This window comes from Diceros bicornis, chromosome 8 (assembly GCF_020826845.1).
Source record: "Diceros bicornis minor isolate mBicDic1 chromosome 8, mDicBic1.mat.cur, whole genome shotgun sequence".
In the NCBI taxonomy this organism is placed as follows: domain Eukaryota; kingdom Metazoa; phylum Chordata; class Mammalia; order Perissodactyla; family Rhinocerotidae; genus Diceros; species Diceros bicornis.
Genome location: NC_080747.1, coordinates 71,225,016 through 71,249,652, shown reverse-complemented (window position 1 = coordinate 71,249,652; position 24,637 = coordinate 71,225,016). Strand labels below are relative to the sequence as shown.

General features: G+C 39.1%; 1 protein-coding gene across 1 annotated transcript in view; it reads right to left on the bottom strand.

Moving 5' to 3' along the window:
- AFF1 (ALF transcription elongation factor 1) overlaps positions 1 to 24,637 on the bottom strand; it is a 167,984-nt gene that overhangs the window by 28,618 nt on the left and 114,729 nt on the right. Inside the window, 7 exon segments of the mRNA XM_058547459.1 lie at positions 1,491 to 1,647; positions 3,743 to 3,780; positions 3,905 to 3,959; positions 14,984 to 15,035; positions 18,440 to 18,476; positions 19,495 to 19,581; positions 24,513 to 24,557. Of these exon segments, the coding sequence (XP_058403442.1) occupies positions 1,491 to 1,647; positions 3,743 to 3,780; positions 3,905 to 3,959; positions 14,984 to 15,035; positions 18,440 to 18,476; positions 19,495 to 19,581; positions 24,513 to 24,557 (471 nt within the window).

Genomic DNA, 24,637 nt, shown 5'->3' with positions numbered 1-24,637 from the left:
AACAAGATATAACTGTTTCATTAATACCAGCAGCAGAGTAAGTTTTTCTTTCAAGTTTCAATTAGTCAGCCAAATTTGTGCTGTTTTACTTTTATTTGAATTGAATTTTAATATTTAATTGAATTCTCTTCCATGTATCAGTAACCAAACAAGCATGCACTTTTCTTACTGAAAAAGGTAAGACATAAAGCAAAGTCTTATAAACACTAACAGTGAGAACAATCACACAATTTGTCTGCAGAATGTATTCAATATCGTTTTCTCTGAGGCATAGGAAAATTATTTCAACAGCAATTAGTATCATACAAGGAAACAGAGGAAAACAAGAAAACAGAGAGCCCCCAGAAACACACAGAGTAGATTCTAAAATCTGTAAGGCACTGCAAGTGCAGTTAATGCTGACCCATGTTTATTCACTCCAAAAAATATTTATTAAGCACTTAGTCTGGTTAATTCATATCTAACAAAAAATGACACTCAGTTATTTTCTCAGCCTCCCTTGTCCTCAGCCTTGGCTCTTAAGTCTCACTACATGATCTCCAGATGGATTCTGTCAATGCTCTGGTGGAACTGCCCTGCTTTCTAAACAGCAGAGACAAACACGGAAAAGTTCAATGCTTTCTTAATCAGAAAGCATCCTTTGCTGGGATTCCCATCTGAAATATGCAGAATAATTTTCTCTATACAAGCTGGTCCAGTTCACGAAAAGTGCCTTCCCTTTTCACTATGAATCCTTCCCCAGCATAATTTTTACATCGCTACTCCAAGTTTTGAGGGCATCTGGCAACCTTGTTAGTTGTTACAAATTTCTTGTGTTCAACAATCCAGTAAATAGCATCAATCCTCTAGATAAATTTAGTGCTTGAGATTTTCAGTCTCATCTGTTTATCTTTACAACATCTCCCAAGGGTGGGTGACAGGCAAACACCATTATCCCTGATTCACATGGGGCAGAGGCAGCAAGAAGCACAGCCCTGGCAAAATCATTTCGCCATCAATTTAACGCGTGGCTTCTAGTGATTCAAAAATAGAACCTGTGATAACTTATTTCTGGTTCACGTTCCTGCCCTTTGCTAAATCAGGCTGTCTCCTTTTGATTTCCTTAATTCATGCATTCCTGAAATTTCAAAAAAAATTCTCATTAATATTAAAACAGCAGCCTACTGAAAACGAGTTTTCTTTTTCAAAAGAAGGGAAAAGAAAACGGTGTGCAAACATTCTTACAGCGTCTTCAAAACAACACCAGCAGCGACAGAGAGGAAGCCATCATTTTAAACAGGAGAGAGAAGACACTTCTCCCAAACGTCCATCACCAAATGTTTGGTAAGAAATAAGTAAACAGCTGGCTGCACACAGCCAAGGAGCAGGAAGGCGCTGCTCCGTGGGACAGAACCACTCAGTCCCACGGTCAGTGCTGGTCCACAGTAGACTCTAGCCCCAAAAGACAGAATGCTGCCATTTTAGATCGCCTCCTGAAGGGGACACAGTACCTCAGGAGCCGGAGTTTCTAGGGGCTCATTCTCTTCACTGTCACTTGAGCTGCTCTCGCTCTCCGAGTCCGAGGAGCTGTCTGAGTCACTGGTGCTCTCTGACTCCGCACTGCTGGAATGTGCTGAGGCCGCGGCTTCTGGAAGCGACTGTGGAGCACTGCAAAGCAACCGAACGAGGGAATCAGAAGTCACCACACAAGGTGGATTTCTTCCCTCTTTACCCATTTCCCTCTTTGCCCATTTTTCTGCTACTCGAAAGGAAGGGCCTCGATAATACTTAATATTACTAAATTACCATATCATCCGTTCAGAGAAAAGCCCACAGTGACTCAAAAAGCAGCAAAAAAACCCTTAAAACAGCTCACCAGATAACTGCCCAAAAGAGAAGCCTGTGGAATTTTGCTTCTAAAGAACATTTCAAGCTACACAAAATTTAAGTTAGATGCTGGGTGCTTTATTTCAGGGGTTGGTGAACCACGGCCTGGGCTGGCTGCCTGTTTTTCTAAATAAAGTTTTATTGGAACACATCCACACACATTATTTTATGTATTGTCTATATCTGCTTTTACACAACAAAAGCAGGGTTGAGTAGTGGCAACAAAGACTATGCAGCCCACCAAGCCTAAAATATTTACTTTCTGACCCTTTAATTCTGCTGACCCTTCCTGTATATAACCTAAAGAAGTTAATTTTTAGAGGAAAAGCCAATACGTTGAAATCTCCCTCTATACTCTATATGAGAACTAACCGTCTGGTAGCCAAAGACTACTGAATATTAATGGTGTTCCTTTGGAAAGTGACCTCAAAGGCAATACACTCACACTTCTTGGGCATAATTATAAAAGGGGCCATTCTTTATGAGTGGCTTAGGATCATCCCCAAATATCAGCTGACGTAGAGATTAACTACTGTGAGTTTTAAGAGAAGGACATTAACTCTAGGCCAGTGAGAAAACACATCCGGGTCCCCCTGCTGGACACATACAGAATTTCAAAGCATATCTTAAAACCTTGCCCTACAGGGTATTGGCCAAAGCAGTAAATCAGTAACTATAACCTTTAAAGCCTCCAAATCTATCCAGAATATTTTCAAAACAATACATTTAATAAAATTATTATTATATTAGAATACGCAGAATAACAAAAATTATTAGATAAGAAATCACTAGTTGAGGTAATTTTAACACAAACACTATGCTATGACAATTTCCTCATATGAACTGCTGTGTCAAGATTGTGATCCTTTCACACTGGGGGCTGAAGAGTTTAAGCCAGTAACAATCACAATAAGACACAACTTCAATGTTATTCCTGCCTCTAATTTATCCCCACCTTGCTTTTTCTTTTCCTCCACTTTTAAGTTAGACTAGTTTGTCATATTTTATGAGTTATCAGCCTCTAGAAATTACTGAAGAAAATGGGATATAAATAAATAAGCAGAGCTTATGAATCCCTAAGACCTCACATAATTACACGATCTTTCTCCATCTTAACTATAACATCACCTGTAGGAGACGGAAGATTTTATTGCTGAGCTTGTCTCAGAATGGATGACCACATCTCAAGGGAGTAAAACAGCTACAGTGTAACTTAACTCTTTGTCCACGGAAGGCGGTATTGGCATATTAAATCACTAAATTCAGTACCAGAGGAAAATATTATCAAGGTAGTTCAGATAGTTCCCATTTCCAAAAATTAAAGCATCACATTTTCTAAAATATGGTTAACTGTCTACGAAGTAAAAACAGTGCCATTTTCCATCACACTAAAATGTTCTGCAGGTCATTTTTAAAAGCAGCTGAACGAATTAGAAAATTCATACAACTAAGAAAACGGGCACTATGGGAAACAATTTCCGGAAATAATTCAGCTTTATGATTTCTGAAAACACAGCAAACCCGTCACTTTCACAAAAACATTGGGGTCTTCAGCATAACTTTTCAAATACTGTTTACATTATACTGATGAAAGTGATTTAAGCTTATTTTTAAACTCTCAAAAATTTTAAACATACAAACTGAGGATTCAGGTGGGGGCAGGGACTCTTTTACAGAGTTAACAAACTCTCTACGGCTGATTTAAGCTTCTAAAATATGAAACAGGTACTTTCTTTCAACTGTGATCCTCCATCTCCTTCCCCCGTGAAGAAGCTATGAAAGCACAAAATAAGGTGTATTTTTCCCATTTGGTAAAAAAAAAAAAAAAAAAAAAGCAAACATTTTGTACAGATGGGGAGAAACCCGCACACGGTACCTTGGAGGTGCAGATGCGGAAGGAGGCTTCTCTGGGGCCTAAGCATTCACAGTAAGGGGAAGAAGGACCAGGAAAGAACAAAAAACAGGTTAGGATAAGCAGCTCAGAAACGTTAGACGGATTTAAAAGGCTTCCTGCTATCATGAGGCGTACAACACTTACTTGTTCGTTGTCACTACCCTCACTGTCGCTGAGCTGAAGGTCATCTTCCAGCATGCTGGAATGGGCAGAGACAGAGATGTTGGAGAATTTAAAATAATTTCTAATAACTTCTTTTAGCATATAAATAGAAAACATGTTTAATGATACAAAAGAGGGATGAGATAGGCATAAGTTTTATTTATTTATCAAATGCTTTATTTTCCTGGAAATGTAAGTTTTACAGTTATAACACAGAAACTAGTTCAGTCCAACCTCCTTACCATCTCAAAACTGTACCTTTCACACATTCTAAGCATGAAAAGCAGAACTACCACAAGACAAGGATCTGTTACCAGCCCTGAGACTCAAGTTCTTAGGTCCACACAAACAAACACCACCACCAACAACAAAAAAAAGAAAGACAGAGAAAATATACACAACACACACAAAATATTTTCTTCTATAGTCTCTAACAACTAGAATAAATGATTAACCATTAAATGTGCTAATAGTGGATGAATATTTGTAAAGTATTCCAAAGTGCCTTTGGAACAGGCACTTAAAAAGTGCTCTATATGAATACAATACAGAGTGAGATGTATGAAGCTATCAAGGCAACTGTCACCAAGTAGTGCAAACAGTTATTTTACAGTTTTGTCCAAAGGTCATTATTAATACTGAACTTTATTTTTCACACACAAAAAAACATTCTCTTTTGTCTGCTTGAACACTAATCAGTGAAAAGGGTAGTAATACAAATAATATTGTGTCTAGAAAATATGTTTAACCTTACTGCTATCACTATGGTGAAAATAAAAACTCAGTTTATATGGTTGATATAGCTTTTAACATTTTCTGCTTCTCTAGATTGTCAAATTTTCTCAAATGTGTTCATATATATTATTTTTAAAAGGGAAATGTAGATAAGAAACCTAAAACATATCACTTCCTCCTAGGGGGAAAAAAAAAAACAAAAACTCAGTTTACCTCCTCAAAGTTATATTAATACTTATCTCTAGGCATTCTGGTTTATGATGAACCTAAATATTAAAAGCAAACATTTTCCAATCTGTACATGTAGAGTATACTCAAGTCTTAGCCCCTATCCTGTCTCTTCCCCTTTACCTTCTTCCATGGAGATAATTAAATATCAAAGGAATGAATCAGTAATTGCTCCCTCCCATTTCCCCCAAAATTTATGAGCACGACTATTTGAGGAAATGTTGTGAGAAGAAAAAAAAAATCTGGTTGAGTATTACTGACGCTCCAAAAAGCAAATGATATTAGAAGTTACAATCCTTCAGTATTTCTAAAAATACCTCTTCAATAATCTGACCAACAATTTTTACTGCAAACCCACCACCTGCCATTGAAGTAAGCAGCCATGATTACTTTGAGAATCCTTTGTAAAAATCACTATATCTCCTAATGAAAATAAATGATAAAACTTAGCTCTTTCATAATGACTGCCTATGTGCAATGTTGTAATTCTGCCAAGGAATTATTTTCACCAACAAATTTACTAACAACATCTTGTGATAAGTTTCTAAAAATTATGAAAACTGAAAGCTACTTGTAAATGCAGATCTTGCTCAATATTTACCTAAGGGAAGCTGAATTCATATTTTAGCAAGGCTAGAAAACACAGCATCCAGATGTAGGACTTGGAAGAAGCAATCATAATGCTATACAAGAAAAAGTCACTCAACAGGTTTACTGCTAAATGGTGGCTTGGCTGGGGTACACACAAGCAAAAGATAAAAGATGTATCTTTGGAATAAATGTTAGGTATAATACAACCAGAAAAAAAAATCTGGCCAAGTGTATTCAGTATTAACCACTAACAACAAGACCACAGCAAATGGACCTCTTTGTTTCTTAGTCATTGGGTTCGTTTTGTATAAAATTGATTTGCTGTAATTTCCTGAAACATCAATGATCATGTAATTCAACCATGCTTCCTATTGCAAGCAGAGGACTAAATACCCTCCAAGTTGTTTGCCTAACTACTGAATGCCTAGCTTCCATGAATATACTCTCCTAAAGTAAGTCAGAAAGTTTATTTTCTAACTTTTAGCTCTACTTGCTCTTAGGGAATAAAAAGGGACTATAAAAATGCTGTCCCAAATTCTGAAAATTTCCCCTTCAGAGAGTTAGGTAGACAATAACAAAATCAGCCTGCAAGTACAAAACTTATTCAGGATATAAAGAATTGAGGGACAGTGAGCTCTGAAAGAAGATTACTAAAGATATTTCCAAAGAAACATTCACTCAAAAAGAAATGATATACCAATAGGGTCAAACAAAATCTATCACTTACATAGCATGTCCCAGGGACTTACACATGGTTACTTCATTTCATCGAAACTCATGGGTACAATTTATTTGACATGAGAACCAGCAGGCATAGCGTATTGTCTATCTGCCAACGCAGCCAGCAGTAACCACAGAATCTTCCAAAAACCATGGTTCATTTTATCACCAGAGATGGGTAGCTCAACATAAACCAGCATGCTATTAGTGGGGAAAAGAAAGATATTTTCTAAAGTTTTTGATAACAAATATGTATTGTACCTCTATTAAGAAAAAAGGTTACTTAAAAACCGTAACTAAGTTTTGTTAATATAGAAAATTAATCACAAATGCCATTGTGATTAAAAAAGAAAACTCTTGGGCCAGCCCCATGGTATAGCGGTTAAGTGCGTGCGCTCCGCTGCTGATGGCCCAGGTTCGGATCCCGGGCGTGCGCTGACACACTGCTTGTCGGGCCATGCTGTGGCGGCGTCCCATATAAAGTGGAGGAAGATGGGCACGGATGTTAGCTCAGGGCCAGTCTTCCTCAGCAAAAAGAGGAGGATTGGCATGGATATTAGCTCAGGGCTGATCTTCCACACACACACACACACACACACACACACACACTCTAAATAAATAAATATTTAAAAAAAAAAAAAAAAGAAAACTCTATATAGTTGGGAAAAATGTAACCTGACGACAGGAAAAGGTTTTATTTTTAGAAATAAGGGAAAAAATTTAAAGGAATCAGCTACTAAAATCCCCTACTTGTCCCACAAACAATTATACTTGATGCCAAGCACATTACTATACCACGCTATACTATACTTCACATATTACATGTGGAAGAACTGGTCCTTGAATGTGAAGGAGGACAACATTAATTACAGCAAGTCTGGGTGAGCACCTTTGCACCCACTAAAAGAGAATCCAATCTCTTAGACCCAGTCTCATTCATACCAATAAAACCTAGGTGAAGAGAATATAAGGCCCAAGGGATGAAGTCAACTGTAAGATTTTCTGGGCCAGGATCAAGTCATTTTCACCTTGAATTCTTCTGTATCTAGAACGAACCTAGCAGGTACCCTAAAAAGCTGGCTGAATGAATAGCACCCCTTTTGCTGAGTCAGTCACAGTACCACATAGCTGTGCCCACTCACAGGCACTGTCTTGCCTCACAACCCCGTGCGCTGGCTCTGATCATCCCGTCACATTCCAAGGATGAAGAAATGGGCTCAAAATGGCCACCTCACTTGCCTAAGATCATGAAGCTGCTACGGGCTGGAGCTGGGATGCAGAAGCCGTTCGATCTGATATGATCCCCCCACTCTAGTCAATATAGGACACAATGGTTAGAAAACCTAACTGATGGAGTCTAGGTTCGAGAGCCCACTGAGGGAGACTTCGATTTAAAACAAAACAATAACTATCCTGTTGGAATAAAATGGATATACTATTTTTCCCTTACACAAATAAATGAATTTTAAACCTTATATACTTTTTAAACTGGTCAAATAACTCATTTCCAAACTCCAAGGCAAACCAGCTATTTCAAAGCATATGGCACCATATGGCCTACCTTGGCACCGTTCAAAAGAAGCCAAATGCTCAGGTAAAGCAACTCTTTGAACTACCACGCAGGTTTAACCACATTTTACATTATTGGTTAGGTAAACTTTTTACTTAAAAGTCACAAACAATCCTCAAACCCCTTTGTACTAATGCATTCTTCAGGCAGCTGTTCTGCAAAGCTTCAAGAGCCGAGTACAGGTTCCAGCAGGCAGACTTCAGTGACTCAGAGTCCAACTGTCACTGTGTGAAGACACACAAGACAAGCCTTTATTCCTTTTTCATTCCTTCAAACTGGGCTTGCTCAAAGCTTTCACTGCCAATATCCTGTAACATCTCAATTCAGAACCCAAAAACTATTCAAATACACTGATATCTGGGCTTAACATTTCCTATGATAAGGCCATACATTTTATTTGGGAAAAAGCAAGCAGAGGCAAGCTCACAGTAGCTATTTGCAATTAATAAGTCACAACCCTTGTATTAGGTGTGCTTAAAATGGCAAGTCAAGTAACACTTTTCAGAAACCACTAATAAGCATGTGATAATGTGTAAACTTGCACTATCTTACAAACTTAAAACTAATTTGGGGACAGAATGGGCGATGGAGTGCAGGGAAAAAGAAAGAGATTGGGCTCCAACGCAGACACACAATTCTCAAAACTTAAATTAGATCAGGTTTTGATTACTTTTTTGATAAAGGGCAAAAATAAGGACTGCAAAGCCTTTCTAAGAGATGATGAGAGGTTACCAATTATTGAAGAGGTCTCCACATACAACAAATGAGAAAATGCAAAAGCAGACCTTAAGCAGTTGTGACACAACACACAGTAGTCCCTTGGTATCTGTGTATGTGGGGGTGGGGGTGGGGTGGGGGTGGTGAGGGGCTGGTTCCAGGACTCCCCCTCCCCCCCAAGATACCCAGATCTGCAGACGTTCAAGTCTTTTATATAAAATAGTGTAGTATTTGCATATAACCTACACACATCCTCCCCTATACTTTAAATCATCTCTAGATCACTTATAATATTTAGTACAATGTAAATACTACGTAAATAGTTGCTTTACTGTATTGTTTAAGGAATAATAACAAGAAAAAAAGTTTGTACATGTTCAGTACAGACACAAACATTGTAGGCCTTTCAATCCACAGCTGGTTGAATCTGAGGATGTGTAACGCATGGATATGGAGGGCCAACTGTTTAAGGGGAACTCTCCAAACAGTGAGGTAGTTGGCAGAACTCAAAATCATGAAGAGACTGTCTATAGGAGATTATGGACTAACAAAACAGAGGGCAAAGTGACTCAGTACATGATTTACCATAGGAAGTGAACTTCTGGTTGATAAGGTAAAAATTGTTGCCGGAGGTAAAAAAAACATTATTTAAACTCCATGGATGAAGTGAAGATTATCTGAGGTCAAATAAGAGTTGAGAAAAATCACCAGAGCACATATGAGAGAAAATTTGAAGTTAATAAATAAGATTAAATCATTATGTATGACAAATAAGATACTACCATAAGACTGATACATTGGACACTAGAAACAAAATCTAGATAAATTATTCCTGAAAATCATATGTCTATCAAATACTGCTTATAGGTACTTAAGTTTATGTGTAAGTTTTTTCCTTCCGCATTCACTCTGAGTACTTACTTCATGTGACAGGCCCTGCTCTAGGCTCTACAGATACAACTAAGCAGACAGAAATCCCTGCTCTTGTGCACTTACAGTCTAGAGGAGGGAAATAGAACAACTAAAATATATACTTTCTCAATGGGTAAGAAGCCTATAGAAGGGAAAAAAAGCGTAGAAGAAAGGATGGGTGTGGGTTGTTCTTCTACATGGGTAGTTGGGGAAGACTGCACTGGTAAGGGATGACATCCAAGAGACCTGAGAGGAGGAGGGAACACAATGCAGGAACTGGGGTAGAGTAATCGAGACACAGAACATAGCAGAGACCAATGTGGCCAGGACGGCAAGTGTACTTGTGTGTGAAGGGAGGAGGTAGAGAGGTAGGTTATGGAAGGCCTTGGAGGCCTTTATAGGTTGGGTGAGAGCAAGTGAGAGAGGGAGATTTCTTGTGGAAGTAGACCACATCTTGCTGGTTTAATAGCCCAGCATCCCAGAGTGGGTGGAATGTACAAACTGCATTTAGGGCTAATAGATTCTTAGTGAATTAAAACATATCTTATTCAATCTTTTAATCCATGTCTAAATTAGTCTAGGGTCACTTATTGCAGTAAATTATCAGTAATGATTAAAAGTGAGACTTAAAGGTACCCTGAAGGGCTCCCTTAAAACCATGTATTGCATATGCAAATGAACCACTTCAAAGTAGACACTTCCAATAAGAATTACTCCCTGATGTTTTCAAATGCCTTCAGAGCCTGCAGCATAATCTATCAAGCCCCTTTAAAGGTGGCAAGCATTCTCTGCCTTCCTATCATTCAGGCTCCAGATCAAATGTCACCTTCTCTGAGAGACCTTTCCTGACCTCCCTCCCAGAAGTATCACCACCACCCAAAAAACCTCCTCCCACAAGCCTTTGCTGTCACTATCACATCATCTAGTTCGTATTACATGCCACCCATATTTAGTTACAAGATGTGGAAGACAAGAATTTTGTCTTATTAGCCACCGTTTCCCCAAGTACCTAAAGCAGCACCAGGCACACAGCACGTGTTCAGTAATTATGCACTGAATGGGTGAATGGAGGCAATTTTTGGAAATATCTCCAAGCCACCTGGAGCCAAGCCCAGAGAATGATATTTATATAATTGGGGTCAAAAGCATGTTAACGAATGATGAAAGTGATTTTTCTTTTGTAGAACATAAACTCATCCACTTAACACTTACCTATTATACAATAGGCACTTCATAAATCTATTCTTCTTGTTCATTTTATTTGATCTTTGGCCTAAGACCAAGTATGGTAGTACATATTATCCTGAAGGGGTGCTCCCAAAGTAGTTCAAGTCATGGCTGTATCATTTGAGAAAGTATAGCTCCAAGGTGAAGATAGTCATGTTCCACATAACGACGTTTCAGTCAATGACAGACCACATATACAACAGTGGTCCCATAAGATTAGTACCATACAGCGTAGGTGTATAGGAGGCTGTACCATCTAAGTTTGTGTAAGTGCACTCTATGATGTTTGCACGATGACAAAATCACCTAACAATGCATTTCTTAGGATGTATCCCTATTGTTAAGCAATGCATGACTGTACTTTGAGGGGACGATCCTCCAGCACCTTTGTAGTATTTTTATAATTATTTAAAATAGCCTCATCAGAATATCCCTTCAACATTATGCAAGTTTCCAGCATGAACTTGTATACAATGTTAGGTCAAATACTGTCCTGCAAGAGATCGTAGAGTATTGTCTACTAAAGCCAGACATCCAAGAATTACACTGACTATTCCAAGAGACTATCATTCTACCACGAACTAGTCATAGCACAGAGCAGATGAGGAAAAGAGGTGATTCCATATTTGCAAGTTTCAAAATCTTCTAAGTATTGGGTTAATGTGCCCTCGTGACTATAATTCTGAAATAAGCAGATTTTTTAAAATGTTGCGTAGAATGATTCTTTTTGTTTGCTTTCACTTAAGAACAGAAATTCTTCAATACACAATCTTACAATTTCTCATTTCTCCGTAGCATGACTAACATGAACTGACTTAAAAAAAATAGCTACATTCCCTATTCTCTTTCATTTTACACCTCTACCTTTTCTCCTGAAAACAAAACACTTCCTAATATATCTAGGTTACTAAAATTATTATGAACACCAATAACCCTGGATTCTCAGTCACTTGTATCCTTTTCTAGCAATGCCTGGTATTGAGTACTGAGAATTATTATTTTTTTTCTTTCTTTCTTTATTTACTTATTTTTATTTTTTGTTTATTGCAGTAACATTGGTTTATAACATGGTATAAATTTCAGGTGTACATCATTATACTTCTATTTCTGCATGATTACATCATGTTCACCACCCAAATACTAATTACAACTCATCACCACACACATGTGCCGAATTAGCCCTTTTGCCCTCCTCCCTCCCCGCCTTCCCCTCTGGTAACCACCAATCCAATCTCTGCCTCTATGTGTTTGTTTGTTGTTGTTATTATCTACTACTTAATGAGGGAGATCATACGGTATTTGACCTTCTCTCTCTGACTTATTTCACTCTGCATAATACCCTCAATGTCCATCCATGTTGTCTGAGAATTATTATTAAGAATAAGACCTCTATTTACATTCTGTGATGCTGAAGGTTTAATATAGACCCACCAATGTATAAATGACCAGCACAAATGTTTGTTCCTTGTTTTCAGGAGAGCTGAAGAACTGTGAATTTCCTTAGGTTTAATATGATTTAGTGAACTGGTACAAGTAAGCCATTTCTTCAGACTTAATTCTCGGACATTTCAGCTGATGCATGTCCTGACGTGATAATTTTATATTACAATAAACTGAGAGAATGGGTCTTCCTTAGTTCTTTACAAGATATTTAAAAACCAGTAACGTTTTTGAGTAAAAGATGAAAATTCAGGCTCATTTAAAAACTCATCAGACTCTTCTCAGCCTTTATTAACTTGGCACCATTCCTTCTCATCGAACTTGCAGAACGATCCCAACCCCAGCCTTCACATCCAGATATTTCCCTCATTTCAAATGAAACTTTCCGCATAAGCAATCAGATTTTCAGATTACTGTAATGGTTGATCTCTGACTCTTAGTCTAAATAAGTACTGATGATTTCTGAGGCAAAAACAAGAAAAATAAAGGAAGATTCCTTCTAGCAAGGACTTGGCAATTTCACAGTAGGGGGCAGGAAGGGAAAAGGGAGTTAGCCACATGGATACCTACACCAACTGCTTCTCAGTTTCTAAAATATTAACACATTATCCCTTTTGAGAGGCTGACAAAAAAGCACTGACACCAGTAAACTGTATCTGACTGCACAGAAAGGGAACTGTCCACAATTATATAAAGGACATAATAACTGTATAGAAAAAGGAAATACTTTGTACTTTGCCCTAAGAACTCAACAGATCTAAGCCTTGGAAAGGAAGAGGATTCCAAAGCCAGGAGCCCTTAAACCAACATCCCCTCCCCTAAACTTAGGGGCAAACAGCACTGACAGCTTAACTAATCACTTTCCTGCAGAGCCCGGCAGAAGGAATTCATCATTTGAGAACGAGAGTGATTAAAAGGAATGGATTCAGCACATGTTTCCTGCACACCTACATCCTTCTACCACCTGGCTTACACTCCCCACTCCAAATCTGGACGGATGTAAGAGTTAACACAGACCCTCCCAAGCTTATTCTCTAGGGTTAGGCCCCTCTTTTTTTTTCCTTTCATATGTGCTACTCCACTTTTCTAAGGATTCCCAAGTACTAGTAGCTCTGAAAGAAAAAGCATTAAGACCTAGATTGATTTTTAAAACCAAAGTACAAATGACCCCGTAATTAACTTTTTTTTTTCTGAGATTCAAAATGCATTAGACTATCTCCCTGGCACTCTATGTGCCACTCACATAGTTTAACTGCACATCAAAGAACTCTAACGCTGACACCAGATCAAATTAACCTGAGAGCACTAAGAGATGTGCCACGCTACAACTGAAATGACGACTGCACTTCACAAGTTAATTGGGACACTGCTTTCATCCACTCTCCCTAAAAGTGATTCCTTTTTCCTGGAGGCACATTTCATGTTGGCACTTATCAATACATACTTCTAAGGCCTGCATCAGACCCAACTGCCTTCCTTCCTCTACCCACAGGCCCAGGGACACAGCTGCCTCCACCCACTCTGCTCCTGGAAAGCTCCTCCCTCCATTCTTATTGCCAAGGTGGATGCAGCTCTTCAATTCCCCCTCCCTCGCTGCCCCTAAAGACACTGGCCAGTGACTTTCATGGTCTGAAGGACTTTACCACCACCCATTACAAAGAGCATAAGGTGTAAACACACCTTGGGGAAGTTTCAGAGCTTCCACCCAAGTACTCCAGTCGTGGTCCTAGGATCTGTCGTTTCCAGCTTAACAAACCTCCAGCTTTTTCAAATGTAATCTAAGTCATGATTCTAGACTTTCAGAATTCAGGAGCCAGTCAAATTTAAAAAAAAAAAAAAAAAGGGAAAAAAGGAAAGAAAAGGCAGAAAAGAAAAAAGGAGAGGATCTCTGACATAGGGTTAATTTTTTTCTAATAAAGGACAAAAAAAACCAAGCAACAACTCACCATCTGCCAGTACCACGAATGATACAGATTTTTATTAAATACAACAATCCATCTTTAAAACTATAATAAATTCATCTTTTAAAAAAACTCTTACTACATTGTTTTATTTTCTTATTTTGCCAGGGAGAAATGAAAACACACTGCATGAAGGAGCTGGACTTGAGAACATGATTCAACCCAGCCCTGCACTCAGTCATGGAGAGGACGTAAAATAACCTCTCTACCTCAATTACACAGTTTGCAAAATATTCAATACACAGCAATCCCCCCTTCCAATTACATGGAACAAATATTGTGCCTAGAAAACAGGAAAGCCGGAGCTTGAACCTGAAGTCCTCTGAGACTAGCAACTCCACGTTAGAAACTGACTAGCTACTGAAGGAGAGAAAGGGACCTCACTTGGTCCTTAAAAACCCTCACTAGTTGTATGAAAAGAAATATTAGTTCAATACCATCAAGAAATGACAAATTGGGTCAAAATGCTGATGTGAAAATCTTTATTATGTAGTTTAAACTGTTCCAAAAACCCAAAATCTATCTGGACTTACTTGGCCTTAATAAAGAACAGCTGGGCAATACGACTCATTATTAGATAAAACTAGGCCAAAAAAGTGGCAGAAAATCTTAAATTGTGCACATCCCCCAAAATGCGTTTCCAAAAGCTAAAAAGCTGTTTAAGACTAAAATTTATAAAACTAAAACCTTCTATTTTCCACAGTTAATATGTAAATAATGGCTCAAATGCCTTTCTTTTGAGAAAACCCCTCAGCAAACTCTCCTGCAGTGCAGTGCCAAAACCCTCAACAGGAGAACTTAATCCAAATGTAAATGTAGGTCATTTCTTCCCTCACAGTGCAGCAGTATTTTATGAACGTCATTACTTGAAAGCAGGAGGGAAAATCTGAGCACTAGATTTACATGGAAAATTACAATGTTATATCATAAACTTTTAATAAACAAAAGCGTTTTACTTACGACGTTCCCTGCTGAGAATTAGTGTGGGTTTTTGAAGATGTATCATATTGTTCTGTGGAGGAGGGAAAAATGATCAGAGCAGCACAATGACATATGAAACTGTTAGTTATAAATTCCCTTTTTTTTGCTACCCCCCCAACCCTTTTCATCTAAACACTTAGTATACTTTAATTTTGTCAACTAAAGTGCTACACAGCACTTGGAATAATCTCAACACTGTAAAATAACATTCATGTCACCTCTAGAGAGAGGGCTTGCTCAGAATTGAAAAATCCTTAGACCAAACTTACTGTGAAAAAGCACTGGGGGGCAACCTTCCTGTGTTCTTTCCTCGATGTCGGTCAGTGGGGGCTCCCATGGAAGCACCAGGACAGGGCTGCTCTCACACCCCCTGGTTTGACTGCAGACATCTACCCGTGATGTGCAAGTAATCCCTTTCTACAGCCTCTGGCCTGGGCCAAATGTGTTCTCCCTCCCACCTATCCCTCCATTATTCAACAACCCCCCATGCATTTACTCAACAGGTATTTATAGACTGCCTAGTAGATACTAGGATGTTCAAGGCATCTGACCCTGTCCTTGATGAGCTTACAGTTGACTAAAGGACAGGAAACAGGCATGCAAATATTTACAACCCTGGGCAGTGTGAGATAAGTACATAATCAATCATACAAAATTAACTGTCCCAGGAATCTGAAGAATGGTCACCCTGTCGGTTAATGACTAAAGGTGGCAAATTAGAAAAGGAACAAAAGGAATTGCGTCACAAAGGATGGGTGAGATTTTGACAGAATGACTGGCAGGAGGGAGAGGGGGTAGGGAAGGGCTTTAAGTAGGAGAGACAACGTGAGTGAAGATACCGAAGAGGGAGGAGTTAAAATGGCTCACATTTGGGAAGGGTAAGGCTGGGCTGCAGAGTGCGGCGGACAGCATGGAAAGACAGGTGGAAATCAGATTTTACAGGGCTCTGAATGCCAGGATGGGAAGTTATGACATTATTTGTTGGGCAATGAGACATCACCAAAGGTCTAAACAGGGACATGATACAGCGATTCCTCAGAAAGTCTAATCTGGTGGTGCTGCCTGGTATAACCTGGAGGGAACGAACCAGTTGGGAGGCTGTTGTATCTGTCTTGGCATGAGGTAATAGGGACCTGAAACAGGACTTGAAGTGAAATGGAAATATGGGTGCCTTTTAGACAGGGGTGAGTGATATTCCCCACGAATGTCATGTAGAGTCCCTTGAATATTTGCAATTAATCACTTTATCCTCATGGTGGCAGCAGCTCTTATATGATATTTTTAAATTGCTTCCCCTTCTGGCTAGTAAGCTAGAGTCAGGACTACAGTCACTCCTCCGACCACTCACGAGGACCCCAGACAGGCCTGTCATCCTGACAGGCCCTGAGCTCCACAAGGCTCTGGTTGTCCTTAGGCAGCCATGGTTTTGCACATGTGGACATAAATACTGGGGCATACAAGTAAAACCCTTATACTTCATTCTTTACAGACTCCCAAACCTTAAAATCACTTTTCAAGAAATCTGAATTTTCTTGCTGGGCATACTATGAGAAATATATGTCAAACTCTACTTTTCTGAAAGCTATATCTGCATATACACCACTCCCTCTTCAACCAACATAAAGCTAGACCCCTCTAGGGTCCAACTAGGCCCCACAAAGGCCATATTCTCGCAAAGATTCTCACAATGTTCCCCTGAACACCAACAGACAAAGTGGCAGCAGCTACAGGGTAAGTCCAGAAAAACTCCAGGGTAAGCATCTGGCGAGCCGAGACCTACAGGAGACCCGCCAGCATCTGAAGGAATCAGTCCACACTATTCCACAGGCTAAGAGGGCCACCCATCCCTGGCCAAGAAAGTGCTTACCAGTTCATCTTCAACTCTATTTTGCTAAAAGGGGAAATCTAACAGTTTAAAGGATTAAAGAGTCTTTCTAAACCAAGAGTTAGCAATCACGCAAACTGTGAGTCACCTAGTGGAAGGCATATAATCTGCATGACTGGCAGCCCTAGCAAACTGGGGGGTATGTGGGGTGGGGGCGGGGGGGGGGGGGGAAGGGGCAAGCAGCAATCCCACCCACAGCAGAGCCGGCGATGCACCTGCAGACTTGTGCCACTCCACCTGTTATGTCTTTGGATAGGCTGCCAAGATGTTGAGGAAAAAAAGAATTTCCCAATCTGCCACTCCACCTGTTATGTCTTTGGATAGGCTGCCAAGATGTTGAGGAAAAAAAGAATTTCCCAATCTCTCTAAGAAGCCACCAATTTCTGTTAATTTTACCATGCTACTTATACAATACTGTGGCAAGATGGTCAGGTTTATTTCTCTGCAATTGGGGGAAATTTAGTTATGAGTTCTTTGCAAGATCTTATTCAGTATCTCTAGAGCAGGGGACAGAAAACTTTTTCTGTAAAGAACAGATAGTAAATATTGTAGACTTTGCATGCTAACCCTTGCAGCCTAATAATCAATGAACGGGCATGGCTGTGTCCTAACAAAACCTTCTTTCTGCAACTAGCCGCAGAACAGATTTGACTCTCGGGCTATAGCATGCCCACCCCTGTTCTAGAGGAAGGATATTCTGTTGTTCGCTTTTCTCATATTTTTCACTCTCCTCACATCCTTGCACTTTAAACAACAGAATAATCAAGGAAAAAATATAAGTGAGGGAAAAGAATGAAGTGGGGAGATTTGAAGGAAGAGTCACCTCCACAGAATATCTATGAGCAACCTTCTCCCAACACACACACACACCAGGCACCCTCTCTTGGTCTTCCTACCCTCTGAAGACTAACACATCATAACTTGGGCGCTCACCATGTATTGATGAACTGAATGACTACAAATACCCTAGGCATTTTTGTAAGGCTTGCACTGTCTTGCATGTAGTTGGGATACCAAGAATTTATTGAGCCGAGGGGTTACTGATGAAAAGAAAAGCTGGATCCAGTTAGCCTTCTTCTGTTTCCCTCTGAGTTCTCAAGTATTTACAATCCATAAAAAAGGGACCAAAAAAGAATTACATGGCAAATACATATAGAAGGACTAAAGAAGCTGTATGCTCTATTCCTTACAAAAATGTCTTACTTTTGTTAAAAAAAAATACAAGAACCACACAATATACCCCAACCTATTCTTATATATAATTCCTGGGTTACAACGCTTTGAGAGTCACGTTCAAGATATTTATCAGGTGTCAGGTAATACCAGGTCATACTTGTTAAGTACTTTACTAAGTCATCTTCACTAACCCTTTGCCACAATCTGAAATTCCACCTGAAGAGCAGCTTGGCCTCTGTCCTCCCTTCCTCTGCTGTCGACACGGGAAGCCCTCATCTCTGCTGGGGCATTTTTCGTTAATGTTTTTTATATTAAAACAGTGAAAACCATGCTTTGTTCTCCAATGCAATAATCAGTTCCATATATTTACTTACTTTGGTTTGGGGTTGCAGAACTAATGTGCTGAGAATCCTAGAAAGAAAAATAAAAATCTCTAGTTATTAAAATATTAAGGTTTATAAATCTAAGTTTGCATCACTGCCAAATGTAATAAACACTGATAAATCTAATTTTTACATAAAATAGGTTTTATTGCTTCTGTTCTTTCCTGGAGTTTATTTTTCCTTCGGTGTTGAACGAAGATTTTTTTTTCAAAGTATAATGTTTTTACCTTAAAACCAGTAATAATGAATCACCTTTAAAAAAACTATCATTAGAAAATATGTCAAGTATCTAATGTGGCAAATTCTGGTTTGGGTAGATATAACCTGTTCTGAAAACAATATCATGGAAAGAAATAACTATAATATATTAAAAATGTGCATGCATACCAGGCTGGACAGAATACAGATCTGAAGGTGATATTTTTTATATTCTCAAAGTTATCCAAAAGCACAAACCCCCCAAAAAAGGCAGGGTTTTTAATACATTGTTCACAAATACTTCAACGGAAACATGTAAGTCAACAGTTGATTTGCTTGTTATTAAAGCCAGCACTAATGTAGCTGATCATATTAAACTTGAAGAAAATTTAGGCGGTATGAGAAATGTAAGATATACGTGTGTGTGTGTGTGTATATATATGTATGTATATATGTATGTGTGTGTATATATATATATGTATGTATGTGTATATATATATATGTATGTATATATCTAAATTCTAAACTAGGAATCAGATAACCTACCTCACTTAATTTCCCTGTACCTGTTTTCCCACCTCTAAGTAAGGATCCTCATGTGAGAGAATTTATTAAAAAGTCCTAAATGCTTTCCTAAGCTACAAAACCTCCAAATGTTCTTACTGACATAATTTGCAGAATAAAGTGTTCGAAAGCATTATGAAGCACTTCAGAAGCTAAATTAATTGCTATTTTAACCTAATCTCCAAAGATTTCAACAAGTAGTACTTGATTAATCTGGCTCCCAGCAATACTTCTGACTTTTCTCTGGTGTGGAGGCAGTGCCTGCTACACTTGTAAGGAATTACCTTTGTGGGAAAAGGAAATTTGGAGGGCTCGGCTGTACTGGGCGTGTGTATTGCTGTCAAAGGAGGCGGCCATGAATGGGTCATTTCCTGGAAAGAGATTTGGAAAGGGAAGAAAAGTAAATTATAAACATTTATTGCTACTTAACTGTTTAAACTTAATGTAGAGTGGATTGATTTCATTTACTTTTTAAAAAGTTCCCACTTAATGGGCTATGTTCAAAAGCTAAGGTCTCCAACTTACAAAACTGAAAAGAAATCAGTTCAAAGAAGAAAAGCAAGAACACAGACCATGAATGGTCTTAACACTTTGAATATTATCAAGCACGTAAACGGTAATAGGTGTTACTAGAGCTTATGTAACTGTGAAAACTGAGTCTCCACTCAAGGCTTGCTTTCTCCCTCAGCTTCTTTATTGCATTTCCTGGAATTATTTAAGTTCAAAGGAAGAAGAACTTTCCTGTTTGACTTAAGCAAACAAGTAATTCAGGTCACTTGTTCCACTTGGGAGAGTTTTAATGGATTTGACCCTTCCCTGATACACACTAATAGTGCATAAGAACTTTTTTGGAGGAGAGGACCTTAAAAAATTACCTTCCTTTTCCATTAACAGAAATTTAATTTCTATTCACTATTTTCATGAAGGCAGGATTTCTAAAGCTTGCAAATTAATATATTTATCTTGACATGAATTCTTTTTTTTCTAAGCATATGCATGAATTCTGCTTTGCTAAAAAACTAGTGGACAACAATGTCAGATGAAAGGTTTTTTAATTGCAAACATGTGCACGTGCACACACACGCTTTGTTAAAGAGCTAAAATGGCACTGGGATCATTAACTCCAACCCCTTCGTCATACAGATGAGAAAAGTGAGGCCTAACACAACTGCATCAGGTCCCTGAGGAAGCCGACGGTTCCTTTGTCTTCCCAGTCTAAGAGAAAGAAGTCCATTCCCACATATGTCAGACCTGCCTGCCAACCTGGCTTAAAGATGGACAGGCAACTCTCCACCAGCAAGCCAGTGACCCCCAGGACGCTGCGTGACCTCCCTTGTATGATACCCCGGGTGCTGTGACACTTCACTCTTTTCCAAGTGCTGACCAGCCTCTCTATCAGCACAGAAATGCCATCTGATCCTTGCAACAACTGGGGATGGAGCTCCAGCAAGCATTCCAACTCCCACCTCGGTGCACATCTTCTCGCCTTTCCCCACAGCAGCTCCCTGGGTTGCTGTAGTCCCAGGACAGACATAAATGACTTGGCACAGTGACAGAGTAACTGATGCTGGCTTTCTTGAGTAATTTTTGTTAAATGTGAAATCATGCCCTTGTCTACTGACTAGCCATCTGCTTTGTTCAGTACAATAGAGGAATTCTGTACTAAAATATAATGGAAAGAGTCACAGCTCTGGAGCCAGAGACCCAGACTGGAATCCTAACTTAGCTGTGTCAGCGTAAGCTGCCTGGGCTCCCTGAGCCTCAGTTCTCAGCGAGGTAGACAAGGACCACTTACTTTTCAAAGTGTTGTAAGGGTAATTTATGTAAAGTGCTTGGATGCATGGTGCATCAAAAGCACGTAATAAATTAAAAGCATTACAACTTTTAATTAAAAGTCTAGTTTTAAAGGAATTTCAATACTGCACCAAAGAGAGTTCCCTGCTGTTTTATTTATTTGACTATACTTTAAGGAGTGGGACCATTATAATGCTACGATATAAAAACATGTAATAATTAATTGAGAAGGTATTTGAAAGTATCACCCTTACGTTTTCCTATAATTTCTTTAGAATCCCAATGGTATCTATGACTTTTAGTCATCAATTATTCCCCGAAAGCATCCATTGTACTCTCAAGGCCTAAGGCTGCCCCAGCTATTAAATCAGGCAGTTGGAGGGTGCATAAACTCTTTCAGGCCCTAAGTGGTTTGCTAGCAGTCTGAAAGAATTTATATACTCCCCTAAATGCCTAGCTTACTAGAGGGACTTAGGCCTTAGGAGGATTGGGGCCATAAGGAGAGGTGGCTGCCCAGGATCGCAAGGCCATGAATTCAATCCCTACCTTAACAATGACTTATCACATAAGGGGGTCAATCACGTGACACTTGCCTCAGTCCTGGCCTTCTAGGCACCACAGCTGCTGTCTCTGCTCTGCCTCCCCCTTGCTCATTTTCCTCTAGACACAGTGTCTAGTTCCTGCTGTTCCTCTAACACAGCAACTTGTTCCTGCCTCGAGGCTTTTGCACTCTTTCCTCTTCCTACTCCCCTGTTCACTTGCCTGCTATGACTCATAGCACTTATCAATATCTGACATTTTATTTTATCTTCCCCACTACAATCTCCATGAGCGCAAGGACTCTATCTTATTCATATTGCATCCCCAGCGACTATAAGTGTCTGAGTCTTAACAGATATTGTTGAGTAAATGAATGAACATAATAGTGCTACCACTCACTGTACCAGTGTCACTGGAATGTTGCACCAAAGTAATGTCTACGAGTACTACATTAATTCCCCCAAGAGGCTGCTGAGGTCATGCCACTGTATAAGTAGAAAACCTGAGCTGTTTCCACACACCCACAGAGGGCATGCTGTCCTGTCTGGACCCTTGTGCATGACCAATTCCTGGTGTCTTGCAGTGTCTGTCTGCTATCGTCTTACCCCATCAGCCTGCAGGAGTTACGGGCCACCACTTCCCCTTCATTAAAACACTTCCACCCTTAATATTTCCCCCAGAGAACCACACGATATCTTCTGTGATTGATTTTCTGTGTTAGAGAACTACTTAACGCCTTTAACACCCATTGGAAAGATTTGTGTTAGCATTCCTGGCAATCTTCGTAAATTGCTGGTACAAGGTAAGAACAGGAACCATGAGGCAGAGGAAAGCATCAGGATTGGCATCAGAGAGTAAGAGCTGGAATGGATCCTAGAGATCATCAACTAGCCCAGGGCCTTCATTTTACCAATGAGGAAACTGAGGCCTAGTGAGCACATGACTTAAGTGAGGCCACAAATAGAGGAGAAGAGAAGGGGACAGACTCTAAGTCTCCACTATGCAGAAGCCCAGGCCTTCTTCAATCCAGGACATCCTTCTATTTGCTTATCCTGTTTATGATTTCCAAATGAAAATACTCACCTGTTGCTTCCATTAACCATTTATTTTTCAAGCATTTCCAGGTAAGCAAGAACTCAAAGTGATGCTGGGTGAGAGGGGAGGGAGGATAGATGAGTTTATCAAATTGAACATGCTTGTCCGATGCTCTAGTACTATCATCCTAAATAAAGGATTCCACAGTCGTATATTTAACACACATCAAAACCTAAGAGAAGCATTTGACACATACATAAGACAACTAATCTATACTTGTTGCATTTACTTTTGCAATAACTATAGAACAAATCACACATAATTTCAGAGACAATGCTAAGGCCACATTTTATAACTAAGTCATTTGTTATTTTTATGACTCATCAGACCAAAGAATTTCAGAAATACCAGAGGAAGAGGATGAAACAAAAGCCTGATCATGCCAACTTGTTTATTATGAATCTTACTTGCTGGTTGACAAAAATTTCTCAATTTTCAGCAGTACAAAGTACGCTTCCTTAGAGGTATTTCTTTTTCAGAAAATCCTAACTACAAATGTAGGGGACAAAACATTGTAAAACAAAAATAATGGATTTGTTTTCCAAACATCTGGTTAGAAGCTACTTTTGTCAAAAATTTCACAAGTCAGAACGTAATTAATATACTTAATTACTAGTTTCAGCACTACCTCACTTAATACTTTACAATGAAAAATTAAAGGAAAAAATTGGGTAAGTAGATATTTTGAGGGAAAAAAGTGAGCAGTAGAGTTACAAATTAATAGGTACATGTGTCATATATATCTCTCCTACTTCCAAATTAAAAAAATCAGAAACATTACAGTAAAAGATAAAGCAAGAATATCATTAAAACTGACATGGAAGAAAATTAAAAGTCATAGAGGAGGAATGAGAAATAAACAAAACCCTCAGTTATGACAATTACTGTATTTGAGCATTAAATTTAGCTCTAGATTTCCTGGAAATTAAAGCCAAAATGGGAAACATGCTAGTTTATATAACACTTCTCTGATAAAAAGAAAGCATGTTGGGTTCATGAGTAGAAATTTTTTTTCCTGGAATTGAATTCTAGAAGGAATGTGTCATACTTTTGCAAGAAAAACTGAACAAATGAATAATGGATTCAGTGATGTATATGTAGAAAAAGCAGAAATGTTCATGGCATGATCTCAAATAACCCTTCAAGGTAGGTCTAGAGATGTCCATTTACTTTCTTTTTTTTTTTTTTTATAATTTTATTTATTTATTTTTCCCCCAAAGCCCCAGTAGATAGTTGTATGTCACAGTTGCACATCCTTCTAGCTGCTGCATGTGGGACGCGGCCTCGGCATGGCCGGAGAAGAGGTGCGTTGGTGCACGCCCGGGATCCGAACCCGGGCCGCCAGCAGCGGAGCGCGCACTTAACCACTAAGCCATGGGGCTGGCCCAGTCCACTTACTTTCTACTGTTTTTCTGTTTAACCCTTTAAAAATTCATCATCTCACAATTTTTAAAGATGAGGCCATACACACGAGGGGTCACCTACAAAACACCGAGAGGCAACATGAGCACTCTTTAAGCCCTGGTGCCTCCTGTACTGCACCAACACAGGCAGCTTCCTCTCTGGGAGGTGAGCAACTCTCCCGAGTCTCTATGGACAACCAGAAAAACTTGAGAGAAATGTCTTAAAACTCTAGTCCAAATGCCTTGCAGTTTGTAGACTTCATTTTAATTAATAAAATCTGTCACAGAGTTCAATAATGTTCTAAGACTCCCTTTGTTATTGTTCTGGTTCATTTTGCTTTTGCATGTGTGAGGTGGGGATCAATTTAAAGGGGTTTGGAATGGCAACTGTTCATTAAAGTCAAAATAAATGGATATATCTGCCTACTTAAATATTTCTTCAAGTGAGAAATGGTAACAACGTAACTCACCTTCAGAATCTCTTCAACACAATGGACTTCACTGGAGTAGGTCTGCTGAAGGTGAAAAGCAAAAAAGAAAAGATGAGCACCCAAATAAACAACTAGAGTGAAGGGATTAGTAGATGCTAGTATTA